General features: G+C 38.6%; 1 protein-coding gene across 1 annotated transcript in view; it reads right to left on the bottom strand.

Moving 5' to 3' along the window:
* The window catches only part of LOC114287576 (uncharacterized), a 111,969-nt gene continuing 85,794 nt past the window's right edge, over positions 1-26,175 (bottom strand). The window contains exons 2-7 of the mRNA XM_028230969.2: positions 2,591-2,640; positions 2,258-2,485; positions 1,212-1,484; positions 766-927; positions 415-498; positions 1-306 (exon numbers count right to left, since the gene is read on the bottom strand). Coding sequence (XP_028086770.2) covers positions 199-306; positions 415-498; positions 766-927; positions 1,212-1,484; positions 2,258-2,485; positions 2,591-2,620 — 885 coding nt within the window. The 5' untranslated portion in view covers positions 2,621-2,640 and the 3' untranslated portion in view covers positions 1-198. The remainder of the gene's footprint in view (positions 307-414; positions 499-765; positions 928-1,211; positions 1,485-2,257; positions 2,486-2,590; positions 2,641-26,175) is intronic.

Below are 26,175 nucleotides of genomic sequence, written 5' to 3'. Positions count from 1 at the left end.
AAGAAACAAAATTTCTATTACAAATAGCAAAGATACAAATTTATGTAATTTTACAGAAGATATCTACTACAAAACTTGCAAGGAGTAACATTAACTTTGACAGCAAACGCGCCAATCAAAATTCAAAGCAAGCCTTCCAAACATTAACAGCCTTTTATTTCAATTGATTCATACAAGCAAAGACGGGACAATTCCTAGTTAAACCAAAAGCGAACCTTCCATTACAGTGATGGCTTTCCCCCGAAGTAGTACTCTCTGAGTCTTTTCATCTAAATGGAGGTTCAGTATGCCACCTCGAGCTGATGCCTATGCCAAGTAAACAAATATAATACAATACAATTAATGAATGAAGAAAGAAAACAAATGGCACAACTGCACGAGCGCGCACGAGAGAGAGAGAGAGAGAGAGAGTACCTGATATGCAACAAAATCACATTTCCCCAGCTTTTTTGACCAATAACCTGCTAGGGCACAATGTGCACTACCAGTAACAAGATCCTGAAAAATAGCAGCAACATACGAAGGAGCAACCATCAACTCTAATGAGAGTTTTTTATAATCTGAGTATCACAATTAGTTATCCTGCAATGGTGGATTATGTTTGATATGTTATTTTAAATTGGTTTTTTTTTTTTTTTTTGATCAGCTTTCCTTTACTTATTATGAACATATTTTCCCACTTCATCAAGAGACACCTCTAGAAAGATGAAAGGAACTGATTTAAATCGTGAGGTAGCTTGGGACAAAATGCCAATAATATATTACCTCATTGATCCCCATTTTAGGACCGAAGACGCGACTAAAAAAGTCAAACCCGGATCCAGGGGGAGCCGGCCCTGTAATAATGACTCCCCTTCCAGGGCATCGTTGTATTTCATCAAATTGGGGCTGTAGATCTGTAACAGCCTTTCCTGATGGGAGCACAACCTGCCAAAATGCATTTGCATTCACTCTCTTTTAAGTACAAAATGAATATCCGTATATCACTTGAAGTTGACTTCCCTTTCTGAGAGACATCCATCCATGAACACACTAAAGTTTACTCAGAATATCTTAGAAATCACATCACACCCACCATTTAATTCTAAAATTGAACGATCACTCAACCTCACCTTTGGCATGATTTGCACACCCTTTTTTAATCATTTACTTCAAATACAAAGTTGCATAATTATGAATAATTAAGAAAAGAGAGCAAAAGAAATGCATACAATGAGGTCTTCTTCAGTAGTTGTAATCTTTAACTCAATCACAGAAGCACCACTCAAGGCTTTAGAAATAGATGGAACCTCAGCAGAGTCAAAATCAGAAAGTGGAACTATTGGCAAATCCAACTCAATTAAGATGCAATCTTGTGATTCTGGAACTCTTTTGGCAATCAAAACTCCAAACAGTGTCAGAAACTCAATTTTATCGGCATTTACCAAACCAGAAGTGAATAGAAAGTGTGAAGCTGCCAATGTTCCATGACCACAAAGTTTAACCTGCAAGCAGACATCGAAAATTTTGTCCAGATTAAATTACTCACTACCATGGACTTAGCTATTGAAACACAATCCTCAATTATCACACTTCATATATGAGAGCATTTCCAATCCTTGCACTTGTTTTTTCATCAATTTTTTTTAATCAAATTTGAGTAAAAATTTGGTTAAAAGCCTGATCTGATATGATATACTTCAATCCTTATTATCTCTTTTTTGAAAAATTCCAAACTTATCTCAAAAATCTGTTTTAGCCATTTTTTATTTAAAAAAAAAAAAAAAAAAAAAAAACAAACTCCAAGCTTTTAAAATTTCGTCAAATTGGAGTAAAATTTTAACTGCGAACTTTGACGAAGGATTTGGTTCATCTTTGACTTGGTAAAAAAATTGAATCTCCCTTGATTTCATACAAATTTGATGAAATGGTTCAAGCACAGTTTTAGCCAATTTTTATGAATTTGATAAAAAAAAAAAAGAGTTGATGAAGGATTGTATAAATATTTTCAGATTAAGTTGGAAAGAAAGCAAGTAATAATCTGAAATCAATCAATCAAAATTTAAAGAAATCTAATGACAAAAAAACTAAGTCGACAATTATAAGTAATTGGAGTAGTCAAATTAGAAGATCGCGCAATTCGGAAGGGGAATTGGATGTTACATTTCATTTTTTTTTTCCTTCTTGTTTTTCCTGCGATTTCTTAGCAACCAAACAGATCATTAAGAAAACAAACAGTTCTATATTTTTTTCAAACTTTCAACGATGGTAAAGTGACCTGGGTAGCTGGAGTGAACCATCGGAGGCGAAACCGAGGGTTTGTGGATGAGTGGGACGAGTCATGAGTCTCGGACTCGGAGTCAGTAATCCAAGTCAAGAAACAGGTCATGGGGAGGTTGAACTCACTAGCAACAGTTTGAAACCACTCATCATCGTCTCTCTCTTCATCCAACAAACATACAGCCGCCGGGTTTCCTTTGAACGGCGAGTCAGTGAACGTGTCCACCTAATTCCACAACTCAAATCAGTGAGTCACACACAACAACAAAAACAACAACAACAACAACAACAAAAAGCACAAAATCAAGATGTGAGAGAGAGAGAAGATTACCACACAGTATTTAACAGGGTTCTTTCCCATCTTCAGAGAGAGAGAGAGAGAGAGAGAGAGAGTTTGAGGAGGCAGGTGAACACAAAACGAGGAGAGCTGTTGGAAGTAGAATTTTGTGCGCTGGGTCTATTTATTTTCAACAACAATGGCTGGAAGCTGAATTTTTATAATTCGAATAGTTTGTTCATTTTAATATATTTAAGTTATTTAAATTATATAAATTTAAATTAGTAGGGTGTGGTTTGATAACACTTACGTTCTCAATTTTCTATTTATATTTATAAAAATTTTATAAATTCAAATAAAAATTTATTTGGTAAAATTTTTTATTTATAAATCAGTGGTCTCAGTTTATAAATTTGGCCAAAAAATAAAAACACAAAAAATGTATTCCCATTTTGAGTTTTCAATTTTTTTTTTTTTTACCACCCAACAGTAGCCACCACCCGCCACTATTTTCCATCACCGTCTTCAGCCACCACCACCTACCCCCCACCCCCCACCACCACCTGCCACCACCACTCACCAGCCACCACCCACCTGCCACCCACTCGCCACCACCACTACCACCACCCACCACCCACCTGCCATCCACCCGCCACCACCACTCGCCACTTACTTGCCACCACCACTCGCCACCCAGCTACCACCACAATCCACCACCTGCCACCCACCCGCCACCACCACCACCTACCACCACCACCACCACCACCACCCCCCACATGCCACCACCATCCACCACCATCACCACCCACTTGCTACCACCCGCCACCATCACCCATCCACCTACCACCACCCGCCACCTACCCACCACCACTCGCCACCTACCCACCACCACTCGTCATTCGCCACCCACCTGCACCACCACCTACCACCCGCCACCACCACCACCACCACCACCACTCACCACTCACTCGCTACCACCCACCACCGTCACTCACCCACCCACCATCAACACCCACCCACCACCCACCACCCGCCATCTGCCACTCACCTACCACTACCACCCACAACCCGCTACCACCACCCACTCGCTACCACCCACCACCCGCCACCGTCACCCACCCACCCACCCACCACCACCACCACCTGCCATCTACCCGCCACCACCACCCGCCATCCGCCACCCACCCGCCGCCACCACCCGCCACCGCCACCGCCACCGCCACCACCCACTACCCGCCACTGTCACGCACGCACCCACCACCACCACCACCACCCACCCGCCACTACCTACCACCACCAGCTACCCACCACCCACCGTTACCACTTTCCACCACCGTCTTCCGCCGCCACTTGCCACCACTTTCCACTTCTCACTCTTTTTTATATTTTTAAAATTTTTTAACATTTTGTCAAATACCAAACGCGTTTATAGTTTATGTTTTTCTAAAAATAAACAAAAATCAATTTATAAAATTTTTTATAAATATAAACTGAAAACGTAAATGTTACCAAACAAACATTTTTTATTTATTTTATATTAGTTTCTCGTTGGCTTTACCTAGCCTATTGGGGTATGTTTGGTTGCTGGACGTCAAATGGTACATTTATTTGCTAGGGTTTTCTTATACGGATTAAGGGCATTCGAGTTCTAAAGTAGCAACATCTGTATCAGACTTAACAAATTTTAATTAAAATTGTAATTAAAAAATTATATTTATATTTTAGCTAACATTTTTCTGTATCTCTATTATAAAATTTAATTTATTTATATTTTCTAAGGTAAATGATCTACTGGATCATTTTGCACATGAGCTACTGGACGCTAGGAAAACAAAGCAAGATTTGGTGGTATATATTTTGTGTAGCAGCTAGTTGTTCGATAGGATGTATGATCAGTTGTCATCTTTTCTTTTGTCATTCTCTAAAATAAATAATAAAATGTTGTATAATATGTGAACAGTGTATCGTTACACTAAGCAATATATTGTAATAATATCAAATTTAATTTTTGATGTAGCCAGACTAATACAAGGGTGATTTTGAACCTTATCTTGCTAATATAACTCTAAAACTATTATAGCGCTGATATTGATGAGAAGATTTGTTATGATTTAGAGAGAAAGAAATTTTGAATTCAACTTTTGAATTCAGCTTCGACTTAGTTAGAAGTTTGTTAGTTAGTTGGGTTAGTTAGTTAGTTGGGTTAGTTAGTGGTTAGGAGAAGTTTGTTTGTTAGTTAGTATTGGATGTATATAGCTAGGATGGAGAGGGGAAACATGGGGAGTTTTTTTGTGGACTGTAATCAGGTTGTATGTGAAGAGAGTGAATAAACTGCAGATTCAGTTTTCTATTTCTCTCTTCTTCTTTTTCAATTACTGCTTTCTTCTTTCATAGCCATATCAATTGGTATTAGAGCCGGCTATTCTTGGCCTGCGAGAGGAATTCCACAGAAATGGCAGATGGAACTAGGGCACAAGAATCAAAAAAAATGGATGAAGCAATACAAACGCTTAAAGACAGCAGCGATAGGCAAGCACAGGATATCAGAGAGATCAAAAATTCATTGAAAGATGTGAACGAAATCAAGGAATTAATTTTTGCCATGAATGTCAAGTATGATCAAATGGCAAATGGAGTCTTTGGAAATCATCCAGAAACTATGGAAGCCCAGGTTCGTTCGGATTCACCTCAATCATCTTCTTTTTTCAATACCAGATATGCAAGAATTGATTTTCCAAGATTTTTTAGGGAAGATGCCACTGGTTGGTTGTATAAATGTGAGAGATTCTTCGATTATAACTCAGTTGAAAGTGCAAACAAGGTGAAATTAGCTACTCTGCATTTAGAGGATAAGGCCCTACAATGGTATCAATGGTTTGAGAAATGCCATCGCCAGATTAATTGGGATCTGTTCAAACAAGGAATTATTTCCAGATTTGGGCCCAATTCTTATGAAGATGCAATGGGTGATCTGACCAAATTAAAGCAAACAACCACTGTGAAGGAATATCAGGAACAATTTGAAATTCTGGCAAATAAAACCTGCGAGTTACCAGAAGTTTTTTTCATTAGTTGTTTCATCAGTGGGTTAAGAGAAGACATTAAGGCAGGGGTGTTAATGTTCAGGCCTACTACGATAGTTCAGGCCATTGGATTGGCTAAAATGCAGGAGAATAGCATTGAAGCCATAACAAGAAGAGCAAGACAAGGGAATAGAGCAGGAGAATCCTTTTTTTCCCATCAAGCCAAACAAAATCCAGTTATGAATCCTATAAGAAAAGAACTACCAAAGGACTGGGAAGAAAAAAAGGTCAAGGGATTATGTTTCAAATGCAATGAGAAGTATACAAGAGGCCATATCTGTAAAAAGAAGCAGTTATATGCTCTGGAGGTTGAACAAGAAGATCAAGAACAGGTGGAAGACGAAGGTGCAGATGTGGAGGAAGACCAGGTTCCAGAAGAGGAATTACAAATTTCTATTAATGCCCTGTCTGGCTCTGTTTCCTACAGAACTATGAGGGTAAAAAGAAATGTCAAGAAAAAGCTAGTTATGATTCTAATAGACTCGGGAAGTACTCATAACTTCCTAAGTCCAGAAGTAATCAAGAGAGTTGGGATAATGGCCTCAGAGACAGACCTATTACCAGTTTTAGTAGCTGATGGCACCAAACTAATGAGCACATCAATATGTAAAGGATTTCGGTGGGAAATGCAAGGCACTGAATTTCAAGCTGACATGAGGATTTTGCAACTCAAGGGCTGTGACATGGTTTTGGGAATTCAGTGGTTAGCAACATTGGGTCCAGTGAAGTGGGATTTCAAGAATCTGAGCATGGAGTTTCAGTTGAATGACAGGAGGCATGTGCTAAGAGGAGGAAAGAAAGAAGAATTGACAGTCATTGGGGCTAATAAGATGAAAAAGATAGTTCAGAAACAAGCACAGGGAGTTGTAGCTCAGGTGTACTCTTTTCAGGCTGAATGTGATGAAATAGAGGATACATTACAACCAGACTTGGAAGCATTACTGGTTGATTATGGAGATATTTTTCAAGAACCTAAGACCCTTTCTCCAACCAGATCTCATGACCATTGCATACCATTGAAAACAGGGGCAGAACCTACCAATATCAGGCCTTACAGGTATCCCTATTTTCAAAAAACTGAGATTGAAAAACAGGTCAGCGAGATGTTAAATTCAAGAATTATTAGAACTAGTGTTAGTCCCTATTCTTCACCTGTGCTGTTAGTTAAGAAGAAGGATGGGAGTTGGAGAATGTGCATTGATTATCGAGCCTTAAATAAAGCTACTGTGAAGGATAAATTTCCTATTCCTGCTATAGATGAACTCCTTGATGAATTGTGTGGTGCTAAGTACTTCTCTAAGCTGGATTTGAGATCTGGTTATCACCAGATAAGGGTAACTCCTACAGACATTTACAAAACTGCATTTAGAACCCATGATGGACATTATGAGTTCATGGTAATGCCATTTGGGTTAACAAATGCCCCATCTACTTTTCAAAGCTTGATGAATGAAGTTTTTAGGCCTCACTTAAGGAAATTCATCTTAGTATTTTTTGATGACATTTTAGTATATAGTAGTACATGGACCAATCATCTGCATCATTTGCAAACTACTTTGCAGTTGCTGCGAGTTCACCAACTATTTGCCAAAAGGTCCAAGTGTGTGTTTGGTAAAGAGGAGGTAGAATACTTGGGGCATTTGGTTTCAGGAAAAGGGGTCTCTGCTGAACCAACCAAGATTACAGCTATGACTAGTTGGCCAGCACCTGCTACCTTAAAGGAACTAAGAGGATTTCTTGGCCTCACAGGATACTATAGACGGTTTGTTCAGGGCTATGGAAAAACTTGTTCTCCACTAAATCAATTACTCAAAAAAGATTCCTTCCAATGGAACTTAGAAGCGGCAGTGGCATTTGAACAACTTAAGGCAGTAATGACCATAATACCAGTTCTAGCTTTGCCTAATTATACTAAAGAATTTGTGGTGGAATCAGATGCATCGGGAAAAGGCTTGGGGGCGGTGCTAATGCAAGAGGGGCATCCGATAGCTTTTTGGAGTAAAGGCTTATCTGCACGAGATCAACTTTTATCTACCTATGAAAAGGAGCTAATGGCAGTGGTCTTGGCTGTACTCAAATGGAGGCATTACCTTTTGGGTAGGAAATTCCTTATCAGAACAGATCATCAAAGCTTAAAGTACCTATTAGAGCAAAGGGTGGGCACCCCTTTTCAATAGAAGTGGATTACTAAATTGTTGGGTTATGATTTTGAGATCATTTACAGATGTGGAAAGGAGAATATGGCAGCGGATGCTTTGTCTAGGAGGGAGGTTACTACAAATAACCCTGCTACTTTGCATGCTATTACTTTTGTGTCTACTAGTTAGTTAGCTGAAATCAAGCAAAGCTGGATATCTGATCCAGTGGTACAACAAGTCATTGCTGATTTGATTCTTGATCATTCCTCCCATAGGGGTTATCGTTGGGAGCAAGGGATTCTGACCTATAAAGTCAAATTAGTGGTAGGGAACACGCCTCAGCTCAAGATCCAGATTATGGAGGAATTTCATTGCTCTGCAATAGGTGGGCATTCAGGGATTGATAAAACTACTAAGAGAATTCAGAGAATTTTGTATTGGAAAGGGTTAAAGAATGATGTTTCGAAGTTGGTTTCCGAATGTGACATTTGTCAAAGGTTTAAGAGTGAAAATGTGAAATCCCCTGGATTGTTACAGCCTCTAGCTATTCCCAATCGAGTTTGGTCTGATATTTCTATGGATTTTATTGAGGGCCTTCCCAAATCCCACGGCAGATCTGTTATATTTGTGGTTGTCGACAGGTTAACTAAGTATGGCCATTTCATGGCACTTTCACATCCATACACAGCCAAAGATGTTGCTCAAGTATTCCTGGATCAAGTATACAAACTACATGGACTGCCCTCATCTATTGTATCCGATCGAGATGCAGTTTTCACTAGCAATTTCTGGCATGAGCTTTTCACTTTGCAAGGTTGCAAATTGTGTTTAAGTTCAGCCTATCACCCACAAACTGATGGTCAGACAGAGATCTTAAACAAGTGCTTGGAGAATTATTTACGATGCATGTCAGGTGATTGTCCTAGGAACTGGGTTAAGTGGCTTTCTTTAGCTGAATGGTGGTACAACACTTCTTACCATTCAGCCATCAAAACCACTCCATATTACGCTGTTTATGGTCAAGATCCTCCAGACCACACTTTCATTGCTTCCAACCCTTCTGCTGTGGCTGAGGTGGATAATTGGATACGAGAAAGAGCTTCAATTCTCAGAATGTTAAAAGACAATTTGCATCAAGCTCAACACAGGATGAAGCATTATGTTGATATGCATAGATCTGACTGTGAATTTGAACCACATGACTGGGTTTATTTGCGGCTGCAACCTTATAGGCAGATTACCCTGGCTTTACACCGGAATATGAAGCTTGCTCCTAGATTTTATGGTCCATTTCAGGTTGTGGCAAGAATTGGAAAGGTTGCTTATCAGCTCCAGCTACCTGCGTCTGCTCATATCCATCCCGTGTTTCATGTTTCTTTGTTAAAGAAAAAGTTGGGTCAGCACATCGTCGCACAGCCTACATTGCCACCAGTCGCACCTGATGGTACTTTTCAAATGGAACCTGTGGCAGTGCTGGACAGACGTATGGTTAAGAGGAACAACAGGGCGGTGATTCAACTCCTCATTCAGTGGTCTCACTCATTTCCAGAGGATGCTACTTGGGTGGACTACCAGGACATCATCACCAAATATCCCCATTTCCAGCCTTGAGGTCAAGGCTGTTTTTAAGGGGTGGGAAATGTTATGATTTAGAGAGAAAGAAATTTTGAATTCAGCTTTTGAATTCAGTTTCGACTTAGTTAGAAGTTTGATAGTTAGTTGGGTTAGTTAGTGGTTAGGAGAAGTTTGTTTGTTAGTTAGTATTGGATGTATATAGCTAGGATGGAGAGGGGAAACAAGGGGGAGTTTTTTTGTGGACTGTAATCAGGTTATATATGAAGAGAGTGAATAAACTGCAGATTCAGTTTTCTATTTCTCTCTTCTTCTTTTTCAATTACTGCTTTCTTCTTTCATAGCCATATCAAGATTATTCATTTTTAGGTAAATTTTAGCTCATTTTTTTTTCTTTTTCTTTTTCTTTTTCAATTGAATTGTTTAAGTGATTTTTTTTTTTTTGAAAAATTATATGTCAGTGGAGTTTTTCAAAATTAATTATATATTCATAAAAAAGATTTATGATTTTATTTTTTAATATTCATAAAATTTATCACTAATTTAAAATTACATTTTTAAACATACACTAAAATAAAATTGCTTTATTTCTTATCACTTACTCTAAGTAGATATACGTTTAATTTTTTTTTTTTTTAAATGACATCTTTGTCAACCCTTCAATTAAAAGAGACTCACATGATTTTTGAAGTGATATACAGTGGCGATGAACCGTGCTTTAGCAAGCGCCTCACGAGGTGAGTGGCGATGAACCGCTCTACTCTGACGGAGATCTCCCCTTGTGTATTTCAAACACTTACCTTTAACTTGCAGTACAAAGGTCCTGAAATACTGACAAGGAGTAACCTCTGCATGTAAAAGTCACGGATGCCGCTTTTCTTCCCGATCATATTCACAACTTTCCCTATTCTCCAATAGGGTGACAGACTAGGTTGGTTCTGTTGGAACAATCTTTTGTGTAAATAAAAAAAACTTGAAATAATTCAAACAAAATAAATAAATAACATACCGAATTTATGTCGTTGAACCGAATAAATAACTTAAGACCAAGTCGAGTGTGTGACACTCTGTCCTTAGGACAGATTCGCCCCGCTAAGGTGCTTACGGTTGAGTGGCGTCTATCTCCCTGGATACAATGATCTTCACAAATTGTAGTAGCACTCCAAACAATTTGTTCGTCGAACCAAACCTTGTGTTCTAATACTCTCTTTAATTTATCCTAAATCTAATATGAAGAATAAATAATGCGAAGAAGAAAATTGGACAGAAAAAGGACTTTTGCAGACTCACTTTATCAGATCGATTTCTTCACTCCTTAAGACTGTTGGAATAAGGCTCTATTTATAGGCCAACCCTGTGGTCCGAACAGGCATGAAAATGGTCAAGAGGTACTACAGCAATCCGAACAGGTGCACTTGTTTAAATCAAACAAATTTTGACCGTTGAGACCAACTTTTCAAACAATTGAAAATTGTTCCGTTAGTGGAACTGTTTGGAACTTTTATTTATTAATTAAACTATTTAAAATATATATATATATATATATTAAACTATTGAAATAGTTTAATAAATAAAGGAAGAGATACAAACTTTAGGAAATTACTTAGGAACCCAAAATTTGAATTTAGAATTAAATTCCCACAATTACAAATTTTAGGAAACCACTTAGGAACCCAAAATTTGAATTTTAGAATTAAATTAAATTCCCACAATAATTTTTTATTGAAAAAATTCAAATGAATTTTATCTTAATAAAAATTAATGTTAGACCCAAAAACGACGTCAACTTCCCATTCACTCATAAATGGTTTTTGACATTCCGTCTTCACCTCTTCGGACCCACCCCAAACAATGTTTGGGGCCCACTCAATTTTGGGCTCAAAAGTCGACCCAAAATATGCCTTATAAAACACCATTTTTCCAACAATCCCCCACATGAATGGAATTTGACGGAGAGAAAATGCAACAACATGATCTAATTACAGAGAGTACAGAAATTGACAATATTCTGCAAATGATAGGTAGCTTTTGGTTTTGAACCTTCTCTTGTGAGACACTATCGGATTTACTAGCTAACCAGTGAACATGATGTCTTGAACTGTTCAGCCGTTTGTGTAAACCAAGACAATAGAACTCACACAGTATATTCCCAGACACAGTTTAGTTCTCACTATTGTGTTCATTTTGGCCTTGAACAACCTGGTCTTTCATGAGTGCTCTAAAGACTTGTAGCCCTTCACAAATCTTATAGAACCGGCCCAGTTCACACTCACATAAGTGATTCTTATGAAGAGTATCCTGCCATACTCCACTAGGTATACCTAGATATAAGAATCATTAAAATTTTACTTAACCTCAACTGCTACAGACATCACTATATCATCAAAAAAATGGGTAGGAATTAGACTCCCCAGTGATCCTTCTGAGTCATTCACAACTCGGTTGTCCCTTTGAACCTAGATCTTGGGATCTCCAGTTAACTAGGTTGGGTTGCCGTTGTGGTAACTCTTATTTAATAGGCTTAAGTCCCATTCCCCTCGATAAAATCTCAACTAACTCTCTTGCTAACCTTTTGGTTAGTGGATCCGCTATGTTGTCTTTAGACTTAACATATTCTATGGAAATAATTCCATTAGAGAGTAGTTGTCTCACGGTGTTATGTCGACGACGAATGTGTCGTGACTTACCGTTATACATATGACTCTGTGCTCTACCTATAGTTGATTGACTATCGCAATGTATGCATATAGCAGGCACAGGTTTTGGCCAAATTGAAATATCTTCAAGAAAGTGGCGAAGCCATTCTGCCTCTTCCCCTGCTTTGTCTAAGGCTATGAATTCTGATTTCATAGTAGACCTAGCAATGCAAGTCTGTTTGGAAGATTTCCAAGATACAGCCGCCCTACCAAGAGTAAAGACATACCCACTAGTGGACTTTGAGTCTTTAGTATCCGATATCCAATTTGCATCACAATATCCTTCAAGTACTGCTGGATATCTAGTATAATTAAGCCCAATGTTACGAGTAAATCGGAGATATTTTAGAACCCTTATCATTGCTTTCCAGTGTTCTACTCCCGGATTACTCGTATATCTACTTAATTTACTTACTGCATAAGCTATATCTGGGTGGGTGCAGTTCATCAAGTACATTAAGCTTCCAATAATTTGGGCATACTCTAATTGAGAAATACTTTCCTGTACATTTTTAGAAAGATACAAATTAACATCTACAGGAGTTCTAGCAAGATGATCATCATCTTTGTTGAATTTGGCAAGTATTTTCTCAATGTAATGAGATTGTGACAAAGCATATCCTTCTGATGTTTTGATAATTTTCATACGAAGTATTACATCAGCAATGCCCATGTCTTTCATGTCAAAATGTTTATTCAACATTTTCTTGGTAGTTTTAATCATGTCAGTATTACTACCAATGGTGAGCATATCATCTACATAAAGACATACAATGACATAACATTTGTCTATGTTTTTAATATAAACACATTTGTCACACTCATTAATTTTAAATCCATTTGACATCATTGCATTGTCAAATTTCTCATGCCATTGCTTTGGCGCTTGTTTTAAACCATATAATGATTTAACTAATTTACACACTTTCTTTTCTTTCCCTGGAACAGAAAACCCTTCTGGTTGTTCCATGTAAATTTCTTCATTTAACTCATCATTTAATAAAGCGGTTTTAACATCCATTTGATGAATTTCTAGATTGTATAGAGATGCAATGGCAATTAGCATTCTAATGGATGTTATTCTAGTAACCGGTGAGTACGTGTCAAAGTAATCAAGACCTTCTTTTTGTCTAAATCCTTTGACTACAAGTCTTGCCTTGTATTTGTCAATTGATCCATCCGCTTTCATTTTCCTTTTGAAAATCCACTTATATCCAAGAGGTTTACAACCTGGTGGTAAGTCCACTAATTGTCAAGTGTGATTTGCAAGATGGATTCAACTTCACTGTTAACAACTTCTTTCCATAAAGGAGCTTCAGGACTAGACATAGCCTCTTTAAAAGTTAAAGGCTCATTTTCTACCATATATGTTAGAAAATCTGGACCAAAAGATTTTGAAGTTCTAGCACGTTTACTACGCCTAGGTTCCTTTTCTTCATTTTGATCTAACTCTTGTTCTTGATCATGTTCTTGATCATTACTAGTAATAGCATCAAAAGATCTTTTCTTATTACCAGTCTCTTGTCCAATCTTATTCGGAAATATATGTTCAAAGAAAGATGCATTCCGAGATTCAATAATAGTATTTACATGCATTTCGGAATGTTCTGATTTATGAATCAAAAACCGATATGCACTACTATTCTTGGCATAACCAATGAAAATGCAATCAATGGTCTTAGGACCTACCTTAGTCTTTTTAGGACTAGGAATAGCCACTTTAGCCAAACACCCCCACACTTTTAAGTATTTGTAATATGGTACTCTTCCATGCCACAATTCATAAGGTGTTTGATTCACTTTCTTTCGGCGTATTTTATTTAAAATATAATTAGCAGAAAGTATTGCTTTCCCCCACAAGTTCTGAGGTAATCCAGAACTGATTAACATGGCATTCATCATTTCTTTTAAAGTCCTATTTTTTCTTTCAGCAATTCCATTTTGCTGAGGTGAGTAAGGAGCGGTGGTTTGATGAATTATTTCATGTTCTTTACAAAATTCACCAAAAGGTGATTCATATTCACCACCTCTATAACTTCTAAATTTCTTGATTTTCTTACCAAGTTGATTTTCAACTTCATTCTTATATTGAATGAAAGTTTCCAAAGCTTCATCCTTGGTTCGAATTAAATAAATATAACTATATCTAGTATAGTCATCTATAAAAGTGATTACATACTTTTTCCCACCTCTAGTTTGAATAGATTTAAAATCACAAATGTCACTATGAATTAATTCAAGTGGTTCCGTACTTCTTTCAATTGAATGAAAAGGTGTTTTAGATAATTTTGCCTCAACACAAATTTCACATTTATGATTTGAATCAATAACAAATTTAGGTAAACATTCCATATTAATTAATCTACGCAAAGATCCATAATTAACATGTCCTAGTCTACCATGCCATAAATTTGAAAACTCAAGCAAATAAGAAGAAGATGTATTATTATTAACAACTGAGGGTACAATGGTCATTACATTCATCTTAAAAAGGCCATCAGACATGTAACATTTTCCTACATACATCCCGTTTTTGGTAAGTACAAACTTGTCACTTTCAAAAATTAGCCTAAACCCATTCTTACTCAACAAAGATCCGGAAACTAAATTCTTGCGAATATCCGGTACATGCAGCACATTGTTGAGAGTGAGTTCCTTTCCTGATATCATTTTCAGAACAATCTTTTATTGTCCTTCAACTTTGGAAGTTGAGGAGTTGCCCATAAAAAATTGTTCACCATTGTCCACTGTAGAATAAGATGTGAACATCTTTTTGTCAGCACAAATATGGCGAGTAGCACCAGTGTCCACCCACCAATCTTTAGGATTTCCGACAAGATTTTCCTCGGAAACAATTGCAGAAAGATTGATGACATCTACACCATTGGAAATTTTATCCAATTCGGTCATTTTGGCTTCAGCAACCCTCTTACTTGATCTTCCTTTGCCTTTACGTTTGTAACGACAATCTTTGGTCTGATGTCCCTCTTTGTTACAAATGTAACACATGCCATTAAACTTGTACTTCTTAGTTTCCCCTCCTTTAGATAGCATTTTCTTCTGCCATCTTTTAAAACCAGTTTCTAAGAACTTTCCCAATTTTTCACCATGATTCGCTAGCATAGTTCCAACATAAGGAGAGGTTGGCGTAATGGCAATCACCATACCAGTACTGGTTTGAACATTAGTTTGACCAGTTTTAGTAGCCATAAATTCTAAATTATAAACCACAATTATAATTATAATTTAATACTACACAAAAAAATTAAAACCAAAAAATACAGAATTTTAAATTCTGTAAAAAAATAAAAGAAACAAAAATTATAACTTTTATTTCCAATTAATTTGAAAATAAAATAAAATTTTATTTAAACAAATTAATTCCACACAGAAAATTAAATTCTGTAAAATAAAAGAAATAAAAACTATAACTTTTATTTTTCAATTAAGTTGGAAATAAAACAAAATTTTATTTAACCAAATTAATTCCACACAAGAAATTAAATTCTGTAAAATAAAATAAATAGGAAAATAACTTTTATTTTTCAATTAATTTGGAAATAAAATAAAATTTTATTTAACCAAATTAATTCCACACAAGAAATTAAATTCTGTAAAATAAAATAAATAAGAAAATAACTTTTATTTTTCAATTAATTTGGAAATAAAATAAAATTTTATTTAACCAAATTAATTCCACACAGAAAATTAATTTCAGTAACACTTCAATAATTAAAATACTGAAAACAGAATTTTAATTAATGAAAACTTAGAAAATAATTTCTAAAAAACCAATATTAATTTTCTGACAAAATTCCACAAAAATATATTCTGAATTGTTAATGACACCAATATCGTACTACTAGTTGTCAAAAAAAAGAGACAGTATATTACTACTATCTGTCAAATAGCATATAATCACTATTTGTTTTTCCAGCCAGAATATTATTTTGTAAATTTACAGAAAATAATTTTCTTCCGAAATTATTTACGAAGAATGGAAAAAGGAAACAAACGAAAAATTCTGTAAACAGAATAATTCGAATCTGTCTTAAGATTGTTGGAACAATCTTCTGTGTAAATAAAAAAAAAAACTTGAAATAATTCAAACAAAATAAATAAATAACATACCGAATTTATTTCATTGAACCGAATAAATAACTTAAGACTAAGTCGAGTGTGTGACACTCTGTCCTTAAGACAGATTCGCCCCGCTAAGGTGCTTACGGTTGAGTAGCGTCTATCTCCCAGGATACAATGATCTTCACAAATTGTAGTAGCACTCCATACAATATGTTCGTCGAACCAAACCTTGTGTTCTAATACTCTCTTTAATTTATCCTAAATCTAATATGAAGAATAAATAATGCGAAGAAGAAAATTGAACAGAAAAAGGACTTTTGCAGACTCACTTTATCAGATCGATTTCTTTAGTCCTTAAGACTGTTAGAATAAGGCTCTATTTATAGGCCAACCCTGTGGTCCGAACAGGTATGAAAATGGTCAAGAGGTACTATAGCAATCCGAACAGGTGCACTTGTTTAAATCAAACAAATTTTGACCGTTGAGACCAACTTTTCAAACAATTGAAAATTGTTCCGTTAGTGGAACTGTTTGGAACTTTTATTTATTAATTAAACTGTTTAAAATATATATATATATATATTAAACGATTTGAATATATATATATTAAACTATTGAAATAGTTTAATAAATAAAGGAAGAGATACAAACTTTAGAAAATTACTTAGGAACCCAAAATTTGAATTTAAAATTAAATTCCCACAATTACAAATTTTAGGAAATCACTTAGGAACCCAAAATTTGAATTTTAGAATTAAATTAAATTCCCACAATAATTTTTTATTGAAAAAATTCAAATGAATTTTATCTTAATAAAAATTAATGTTAGACCCGAAAACGACGTCAACTTCCCATTCACTCATAAATGGTTTTTGACGTTCCGTCTTCACCTCTTCGGACCCACCCCAAACAATGTTTGGGGCCCACTCAATTTTGGGCTCAAAAATCGACCCAAAATATGCCTTATAAAACACCATTTTTCCAACAGGTTTAGTATCCAGAATTGAGGCGCATACACATGCTATCTCAATCTATGGGGCTGCCATACAGATTTCAAGCCGGGGACACACCCCTGGGTATGTAAACCAGACTTTAGTCTCGGAAATCTCGAACCTTTGCGTTCTAGGCATCAGCCAATCGAACTCTAGTTTCCACCGTCGTAATTGATCTCCTAGGAACTCATTGCAAACACAGCCAAGATGCCCCTGTCATGGAATGGTACTCAGGGAGAGCACTTCTGATCGCCATTCTGGCTTTGAAGCAAGCTTGATCTTAGGCTTGAGGTAGAGGCACACTCATACTTCGGAGCATTGACAAGGCCTGAGAAGGTGCATATGGAATGCAATCTCGAAACTTTCTAAAGTTGAAACACACTCAGATGTTTCGATTTTCGCTCTTTTATTTTTCTTTGCAGTCCGGAACCTATATAACTTCAGATAGGTCCTGGTTTTACTGTTCTGTTGATCTCACATCACCTGGGTTGAACTCTGCTGTTTTATGAAAGAACAAATCCAGTTTTGCACAAATGTGGAGAATGACACAGCACTCTGAGCACAAAACAAATCATTTTGAAATTGAGAAATGAATTCTTAACTGGGTATTGAGCCTATGACTGACCACCGTCAAAATGACTTAACAAAGGATAACAAAGGTAAAACAACCTAAACATATATATTGACGCACGAAATGACTCAAAACAAGAATCGAGACAAACAAAACAACACACACGACACTCAGACGTATTCCAATGGCAAGAGACCTCTCGGTTCGCGAGGAGCCAGTTTCTACGGGTATTGTTTCCCGCCCTTTTCTCATTTGTGATTCTCATATCACTTTGACACTCAATCTCTTTTTCTCTGAAAAGCCCTTTCCTCACTTTTCTCTCAGCGCATATCTCTTTATTCTTCGATCTCTCATTTTTTATCCCTCCCCTGGGTGGTTGATGGATAAACAAGAAGTTGCGGGCTCTTGCCCCTAGCATTCTGCTAGATTCTCTTTCTTCTACTCACAACGGTGAGCTTTCCTATAGAGGGGTTGCGACAGGATGTGCAGTAGATCCGCAGCTGACATTGTTTGACGATGCCCTTAGCCAGTTTGGATGTGATCAAACCTGTCCAGATGAGAGCGTAGAATATCTTGATCCATTCCAGTTTGTGCTTCGCAGTTGGCTTGCTACCTCGCTGCTTGGAGGATGAGAGAGCTTTCGGCCTTTTGCTATTAACTTCAGCTGTGCCTTTCTTGGTGAATATGGTGCCCTTTCTGGCAAGTATGGTGCCCTTTCTGGCAAGTAGAGTGCCCTTTTTGGCAAGTGCATTGATAAAGGGGAAAAGACAGAAAACCTGACTCAACTGTGCCCCTAGTTCATCATTTTGACCATTTTTTGTTTTGACTTTCTACTAAAACAATTTTGACCAGCATGAGAGTTAGATTAACATGCTTGTTCGATTTTCTGATTTGAAATCATCCAAATCAAGTTATGAGCACTGAAAAATTTCCCTTTTTTGGGTCCAAGAAATGGTCTAGTTTTGGAAAAAATGAAATAATTTTCGAGAGATTTAGTCAACCTCAGTAAAAATCCTCAAAAATTGTTTTTGCAAATGGCCACTACTGGACCAACACGGAATTTACTCTTGAGATGCACAACCTCAGATCCAAAACAATGGAAAATTGCACCTTGTCTAAATGGCACTGCACGGCAACGGAAAGTTGTCCCTTGTCTGAATGGCACAACATACTGTAATCAGTCCTCGAAGTGACGATCACAACCAAACCCTTGGATACAAAAACAACAAAGATGACCCGTTCAATCTCAGAGACAGGATAGTTGAATTTGAAGTGTTTACGGCTAGACTTCAGAATGAAGTTGCCTACGTATCCCACAGATGGGAATCAAGCCTTACGTAGTTCGGGGTTAAGGTACACTGGGGTATTAACCTCTTCTTTTGGGCTCTAACTTTTGCCAAGGCCGCCCTTCCGGGTTTTCAATCTTGCAAGCTTTGTTTTTCTTTTCTTTCCATTTCTTTTCTTCTTTTCTTTTCTTTTTACTTGTTCATTTTCTTCATTTTCCAACCTTTTCTTTTCTTTTTCTTGCTTTAACTTTTGCCTGGGTCGCTCTTCTGGGTTTTTGGCCCAGTGAGCCTCTCAAGGGTAAAAGTGTAGCTTTGTCCATGTTGACTAGTCGTAGGATCTCGAAGTCATCTGAATCTACGAGAATGGCTTTTGTTTGTTGATGATGTAGAAGTCCATCTAATGGGGGGCTGAATTTGCCCCTAATGTTGCGGATAGGAACTCGATTGTCCTTCAACAAAAACTTTCTTCTTTCCTCCCTTCTGGGATTTGGCTTTTTTGCCAATCTTCATTAGCTTAAGCAATGTCCCAATTTTTGACTCTTCGAGCACATCTGACATTTTTGCCCCTAGTTCAAGGGCTGCTTCAAATCTGGCCTAGCGGGCCTCCTTTGATGTCAAACGACCTTATTGCCCCTAGTTCATGGGCTGTTTCAAATCTGGTCATACAAGCCTCACATTGTGGTTGACTGTTGAACATTCTGAATCCAAGTTCAAGGTTTGAAAGCAAAAAGGGTTGAGTCTCGAGGCTGAGAGCGATCCTATGCTGCACAATCTCAAGAGCGATTCTACACAGGTCTTCGCAGGACTATGCAAAATATTTTTTGAAATCTTTTAAGAAAGTGACTAATCGCACGTGCGGAAGACAATGTAGAACCAATCTAGATCAAGCCAGGATCTTTCTCAGTACTTACATTAACAAGCATGATTTCATTCATTAAGGACTTAGCACGCCTCTCTTTTTCTCAATTGATCAAATTTTTACAAATCCCGAGGAATTCTTTCCTCTTTGTTTTCACCACAGTGTTCAAAAAGTTTTGAAAAACTTAGGTCAATGCAATGATTTCAAGGCACAGAAAAGTAGGTGAAAAGCACTGTCGTTTCATCCAAAACTTCTGGCACAACTGTCTTAAAGGCAGAAGAGAAGTGGGTAAAAAGCACTATCATTCAATTCAAATCTTCTGGCACAACTAGCGCAATGGTAGAAGTAGACGCAAAAGGGTGAAAATCACTACTGTTTCATTCAAATCGTCTGGCATAACTGGCTTCATGACAGAAATAAACTCAAAAGAGTGTAAAAGACAAACACAAAACAAGATAGTGATGTCCGAGGTAACACCCCCGAAATCACCCAACTCCGACACAACAAGACAGACTCGATTGACTTAGTACAAAAAGACTGACTCAGTACAACACAACAAGACTGACTCAATATCCAAGTCAGAAAGTACAAAAACTAGCATTCGCAAATTGCTCAAAATAGTGCGTGCCATCCCCAAATCTGGAGTAAACTGAGCGCCATTCGCAGGTGGTTCACTCCCCGATCTCATAGTCACATTATCCCCCATATTCATCGATCCAGTGCCGATAGACTTTGCAGGACTTGGTGCGGCGATGACCTTGTTATCAATCAAATCTTGTATTTCGTAGTGAAGACGAAAACACATGTCAGTGTCATGACCGGTTTGTTTATGGAAGGCACAGTACTTGGCAGCATCATATGAGAGAGGGAGGTTATTTGGTAATGGACGCTGCTCCAGGGGCTTGAGATGGCCTTGTCCTATAAGGATTTGGAAAGCTTTGGACAAAGTCATGTAGAGGGGATTAAAGACCCTCTGGCCTCGGGGTGCGTACTTTGAGGTTTGTGGAGTTTTGCTGGATGCACCAGCAAAGGGATTGGTAGGCACTAGCTAGGTTTGCTGATCTCTTCCGAGTACAGGATTAGAGCTGAAAGGAATGTTTTTGGTACGGCGGCCCTTCTCTTGGCTCGCCCTTGATTCAAACTGCTCTCATTTTGAGTGGCAAAAGTGCCATCCACAATCTTTGCAACAACTACAATCACTTGCTGTTTGTTCATCCCTTCGGCTTTCAAAGCCTCAACAGCCCACTGAAGGTGTTCATGGGGACCAAAGCCTGCCCCTACCTTGTTCTTACCACTCGCCTCCACTTTGCCAAGGGATAAGTCTTCTTCCAACACAACCTCTCCCAAGATTAGGGAGCCTTTTGGCGTGAAATTTCTGGCATGTGATGTGGTTGATGATGAAGCCAATATCCCAAAGGCCAGATCTGCCACAGTTCTCTAAAGATCTTTAATCATTCGCATTAGCTCAGAACTAGTGGGTTCATGGGTTTAAGATGATTGGGGTTCAGGTGCATTCATCATGCATAAGTCCATGCTGTTTGGAATGAACACTTCAGGCTTAGGTAAATAGGCTGGGGTGATGTATATACTGGGGTCATAGGTGGATGGCAGTATATGGATTAGATTGAGATGGAAAGATGACGGGTCAGTACTAGCCCGAGGTCCTTTTGGTGGAGTTATGGTCTCTTCGTCAATAAGATCCTGAATCTTATGACGGAGACGGATGCAACGGTTTGTATCATGATCGTGTTGTTGATGATAGGCACAGTATTTAGCTATGTCATATCTTGGTGGAAGAGGATTTGAAAGGGGTTGAGGTTCTAGGAGCTCTAGGTGCCCTTCCACTCGCAGCATTTTCAAAGCTTGAGAGAGACTCATGTAAAGAGAATGAAAATTTCAGGCTTGGGGCCGATTTGAAGTGGTTGGTTTTTGGCCATTGAGGGAAGTGGTGATAGTGTCTACTTCTGAGCATTTCACAGCTGTGCTACCTTTAGTAGTAGCATTGGAACTGTGAGCAACATTCCTCTTCAAAGGCTCATTATCTTCTGCAAAGATCCCTTGTCAGATGGCATCCTTGATTTGAACCCCCATTCCATGAAGGTCTGGAAAGGTATACAGTGGTAGAACGATCATCTTCTGCAGCAACTTGTCACACAGATTCTGAGCAATCATCATGATCTGATCTTTGTCGGAAGGCCTTGTAGTCACCATTGAGGCCTTTTCTCTCTATCTCGTCACGAACTCTGAGAAACCCTCCTTCGGTTCTTGGTGGTTGATTTCGAGATCACGAGTTGTGACCTCGATCTGTGTGTTGTAGGAGTATTGAGCAATGAAGGCCTCAGCCAGCTCTTCCCAGTTCTGTTTCACAGAGTCCTCCAATTTCGCATACCAGATTACGGCTATCCCAGACATGGTTCGGCTGAAGAGTGACAACTTCTGGGCTGGGGTCAAACCCATTGGCCTCAAGATATTAGAAAACAGGCGGAGATATACCATTGGGTCTCCAGAGCCGTCGAAGCGGTCGATATATGGCATTTTAAACCGCTCTGGTGAGGTAACTGTAGATTCAGTATACCCGTCTTCTAAATCCAGGATAGAGTTCACTCTTTGTGCTCGTCTGAACAACTTCTCTAGTTTATTGACCTTAAGTGCAGTTTGGTCATCCTCAAATCCAAACGGAGCTTTGACTTGATAGACAGGAGCTTTAGAGACTTGCTCTGGGATTGGCTCCGCCGGATTACCCTGAGTCTGTTGGAAATTAGCAGTATAGGCAGTGGCTCCGAGTGTCGGGTTACCCGTGGGAGGTGCATGAGATGCAGAAGCCACAGCCTGTTGTGGTTGTTATTGTTGTAGCTAGGTTATCACTTCGACCTGACGAGCCGTGACTTCAGCCTGACAAACTGCGTCCTGCTGCAGTGCCTCGATTGTTTGTTGCAGGTACCATATCTGTTCTTCCATACTGGCTGGGGGATACTGAGCCATAGGAATGGGTGATTGATCTCGTGCTGAGCTAAATGCAGACAATTGTTCCTAGACCAGACTAGACCCGGGTGAACTGAGGTGTGATTGCTTGTAGAAATTGTATTGGTGAATTCTGCCTAAACCTCCTTCGTCTTGTAACCGGTGGGGGTGAGGCAAACATAGGTTGCTTCTGAACCAATTGTAACCTGACAAAGTCTATCAATACAAGTCCAGTGTACTCGGGGGATATTGGAGCCTTCTGAAGCTATGGTTCCAAGACTACCTTGCATAAGAAAAAACAAACAGCATCTCAGCTTGATTTCACTAGAACGGATATGAGCATAGCTGAATGACTGCACTCTCTACTGAATTCTGCCCAAAATCAGAACCAAACTGATACCCTCAGGCCGATACTCAAACTTGCAACTGATACATACAACCTGTAGAGACACACTCTGACAGCACATATCAAGCAAGTAAGAGCCAAAACACCCCTATGGTGGGGTAGGGTTTCCCTATCCTATTTTGGTCAGGAACTAGGGTTTCACTATGCACGCAGCGATTTCAAACAACCTACATTCAGGTAAGTAACCTGTCCTAGTTTGGAACGGTCTCTAAAGCTTCCGATATACACTAGGTCGAATGGTTGAAAAGGGTGCCTCGGTGAAAACTGAGGTTGTGTTCCCATCATGGCAAAGCCCGTAACCGATCAGCCTTATGGCACGCTTTTCCAAGCAATCCTCTGGCAAACCGTTCAGGAATAGCAGATGGCAAACACGGTGTCCTAGGTGCACCAATGCAAATGCAATGCAAAGAAACACATAAGTGTAAACAAAACAACATATCATGATGTTCGAGTCAAATTCTCTAAATCCCCAGCAGAGTCGCCAGAAACTATAGACCGCCTGAACTCCGTTCCGTGCGTGAGGGCGCGAATTGTGGTTCTTAGCTACTACAGTTCAGACTCCTGTCATGGTTCTATATCTAATCTCACAGAGTGCAATGTAAGACTGATAAATCACCAATGAGTCCAAATCTGGTAAATCGTTTTGAAAAATCGATTTTAATCAAGAAGTGCCAAACATGGACTGCTTTGCCAGATTTCAAAGTCGCCACCTAAATATTTTGTTTTGGGAAATTTAAGAAATCCTGACTCGTGCCTAAGGCCACGTGTCCGTCATCACCAAAGTTGCCTCAGCTTGGGAACTTGGGTACGAGAGGGGAAGGTCCTGAAATGAGCACTCTCGCTCGCCCGATCAAAGATCGACCTCTACTAAACATGATATGTTGTTTTAGAAAACACATGTGTTCTTATTCTAATTTATTGACTGACCTTACTATGTGATGCGCACATCATACAAGTAGAGACTAAATCGCTCAATTTGGAACAAAACATCTCATGTTTATTTTGAAAATGATTTGGAATTGCTACCCTCAAGTAGGCTAAAGCGCGGATTTGCCACCCTCAAGTGGGCTTAAAACATGAGGATTTGCCACTTCGCAAAGTGGGCTTAAAACATACATTTTGATGAATTGTTCTAATTCAAACAATGAAACCTTCATCCACAGGCATTCATACATTTATAGTAGTTAAGCACATAGCCTCATGGCAAGCATGCTAAACATGGCAACACTTACATGCATGCAAGGATGCTAAAGCATAAACACTCACAGTGTACTCCGAGCCAAAACAGAAGCTAGTTAGAAATCATGCATGATCCTAGCTATGTTAAGATGCCTAACGCAACACATGCAAAAATGCAGCTAAAATAGGTTCGGCTATCTAGAATGGCATATGAATGCAACACTTGATAACATGCTCTGAAACACGTATTCAAGAAAGTGTATTGAAGTACAATGCAGTTTGAATGATGCGCCGAGCCCGGTGCATGCAAGACAGATGAATGATGCACGCATGCAAAGCATAAGTATGCTAATTGAGATATGCCCTAAACTAACCATCGAAAGCTAATAAGTAAAAGAGAGAAAGAAATGGGGTTGGAAGACATGCATCACACACACGCACACTTATTACAACATTTGCCCTCTCGACGGAGGGTCCGAATAATAAGCTAACTAGCTACGCTAATTAAACTAATTATTACAAACAAAAACTAATTAACTATTCCTAGTTAACTAATTATTACAAAACGAAATGATTAATTAAGCACGTTAACTAATAAAGTACAAAACCGATGAACTAGCTAACTAAGTAAAACAACTAAGTAAAGCAGTTAAAAGAGGTCCTCGGGGCGAGGGGTGCATGCATGTTTGATCGCCTCGCTCGGAAATCCATTACTATGCCCCGAATTGCCTCTGTTTGCATTTGATCTCTGAAAAGTGCACTGACTTCCAAAATGCTTCTGCTCCAACACAGGAACCCTCTGGTGCACTGCCGACCAGAAAAGGGGGCTGTAGACCACTTGTAGACCAGAAAAACTTGTTGTAGACCAGAAAAAGTGATCGGTCGACCACTTTTACTGGTCAGCCGATCAGAAATTTTGCCAAACTCTAGTTTTGCCGCAACAGAGAACAACAAAGGGCATAGCAGTGTATTTGCAAGATATGTGTGCACAACCACCCTCCCTATCATTTCTCAAGCTCAAGGGAGTGCGGTACTCGACTCTCGGGCGACCAACCATGCATCGCAATGCACGATGGCCGAGAAGCCAAGTTTGCACAATTCAATGTCAATGAATGCACAAATAACACATAAGGGCCTTCACCTCTGTCATGGTTGATCAAGAGGGTCGGCGACCAAGAAATGAGGCGCGTTTCATCACTTCAAGTATGAAACACCCCTCGTTTCTCGTGTTTGGATTAACATCCGATCCAAACACAATGCAATGCAACACACATGCAAACAACATGCTCTTCTAAGAATGCTAGAATGGCATGCACAAGATTCTGTCATGCAAGCAATGCATGCATGGCATGTTTAGAAGCTAAGGCATCAAAGCTAATGAAGTACATTACACATGAGGCATGCACTACAATGCTCAAATGATCAAACCACATACGGAAAGACCTAAGATGCTCCAAAACAGTGGCCAGCACATTAAGACTCAGGCACAAAAAGGCAAGATGTGCATGCTTATTCAATGGCTCATCAACTAGGCATAAGGGTCAACTCTCAAACACAATTAAAGAGGTGACAAATGTGAGAGTGTAACTACACTATATGCACTGAAATCATGTGTGAAATTATGCCAAATCATCCAAACAACACAAGCATAGCATTCTAAGGACCTTAAATCATTAGGCTAGTCAAAGCTATTGCACTACAACCATGCATAACAAATCCCATATGACCCAAAGTACTCAAAATAGAGTTGAGGCATGCTAAATCAAGGCCAAAGGCATGCTAAATACATAGGCTCAAAAGGGAAGGAAAGCAT

The sequence above is a fragment of the Camellia sinensis genome, chromosome 14, assembly GCF_055761805.1.
Source record: "Camellia sinensis isolate YWXY chromosome 14, ASM5576180v1, whole genome shotgun sequence".
NCBI lineage: Eukaryota > Viridiplantae > Streptophyta > Magnoliopsida > Ericales > Theaceae > Camellia > Camellia sinensis.
This window is presented reverse-complemented; position numbering and strand designations above follow the sequence as displayed.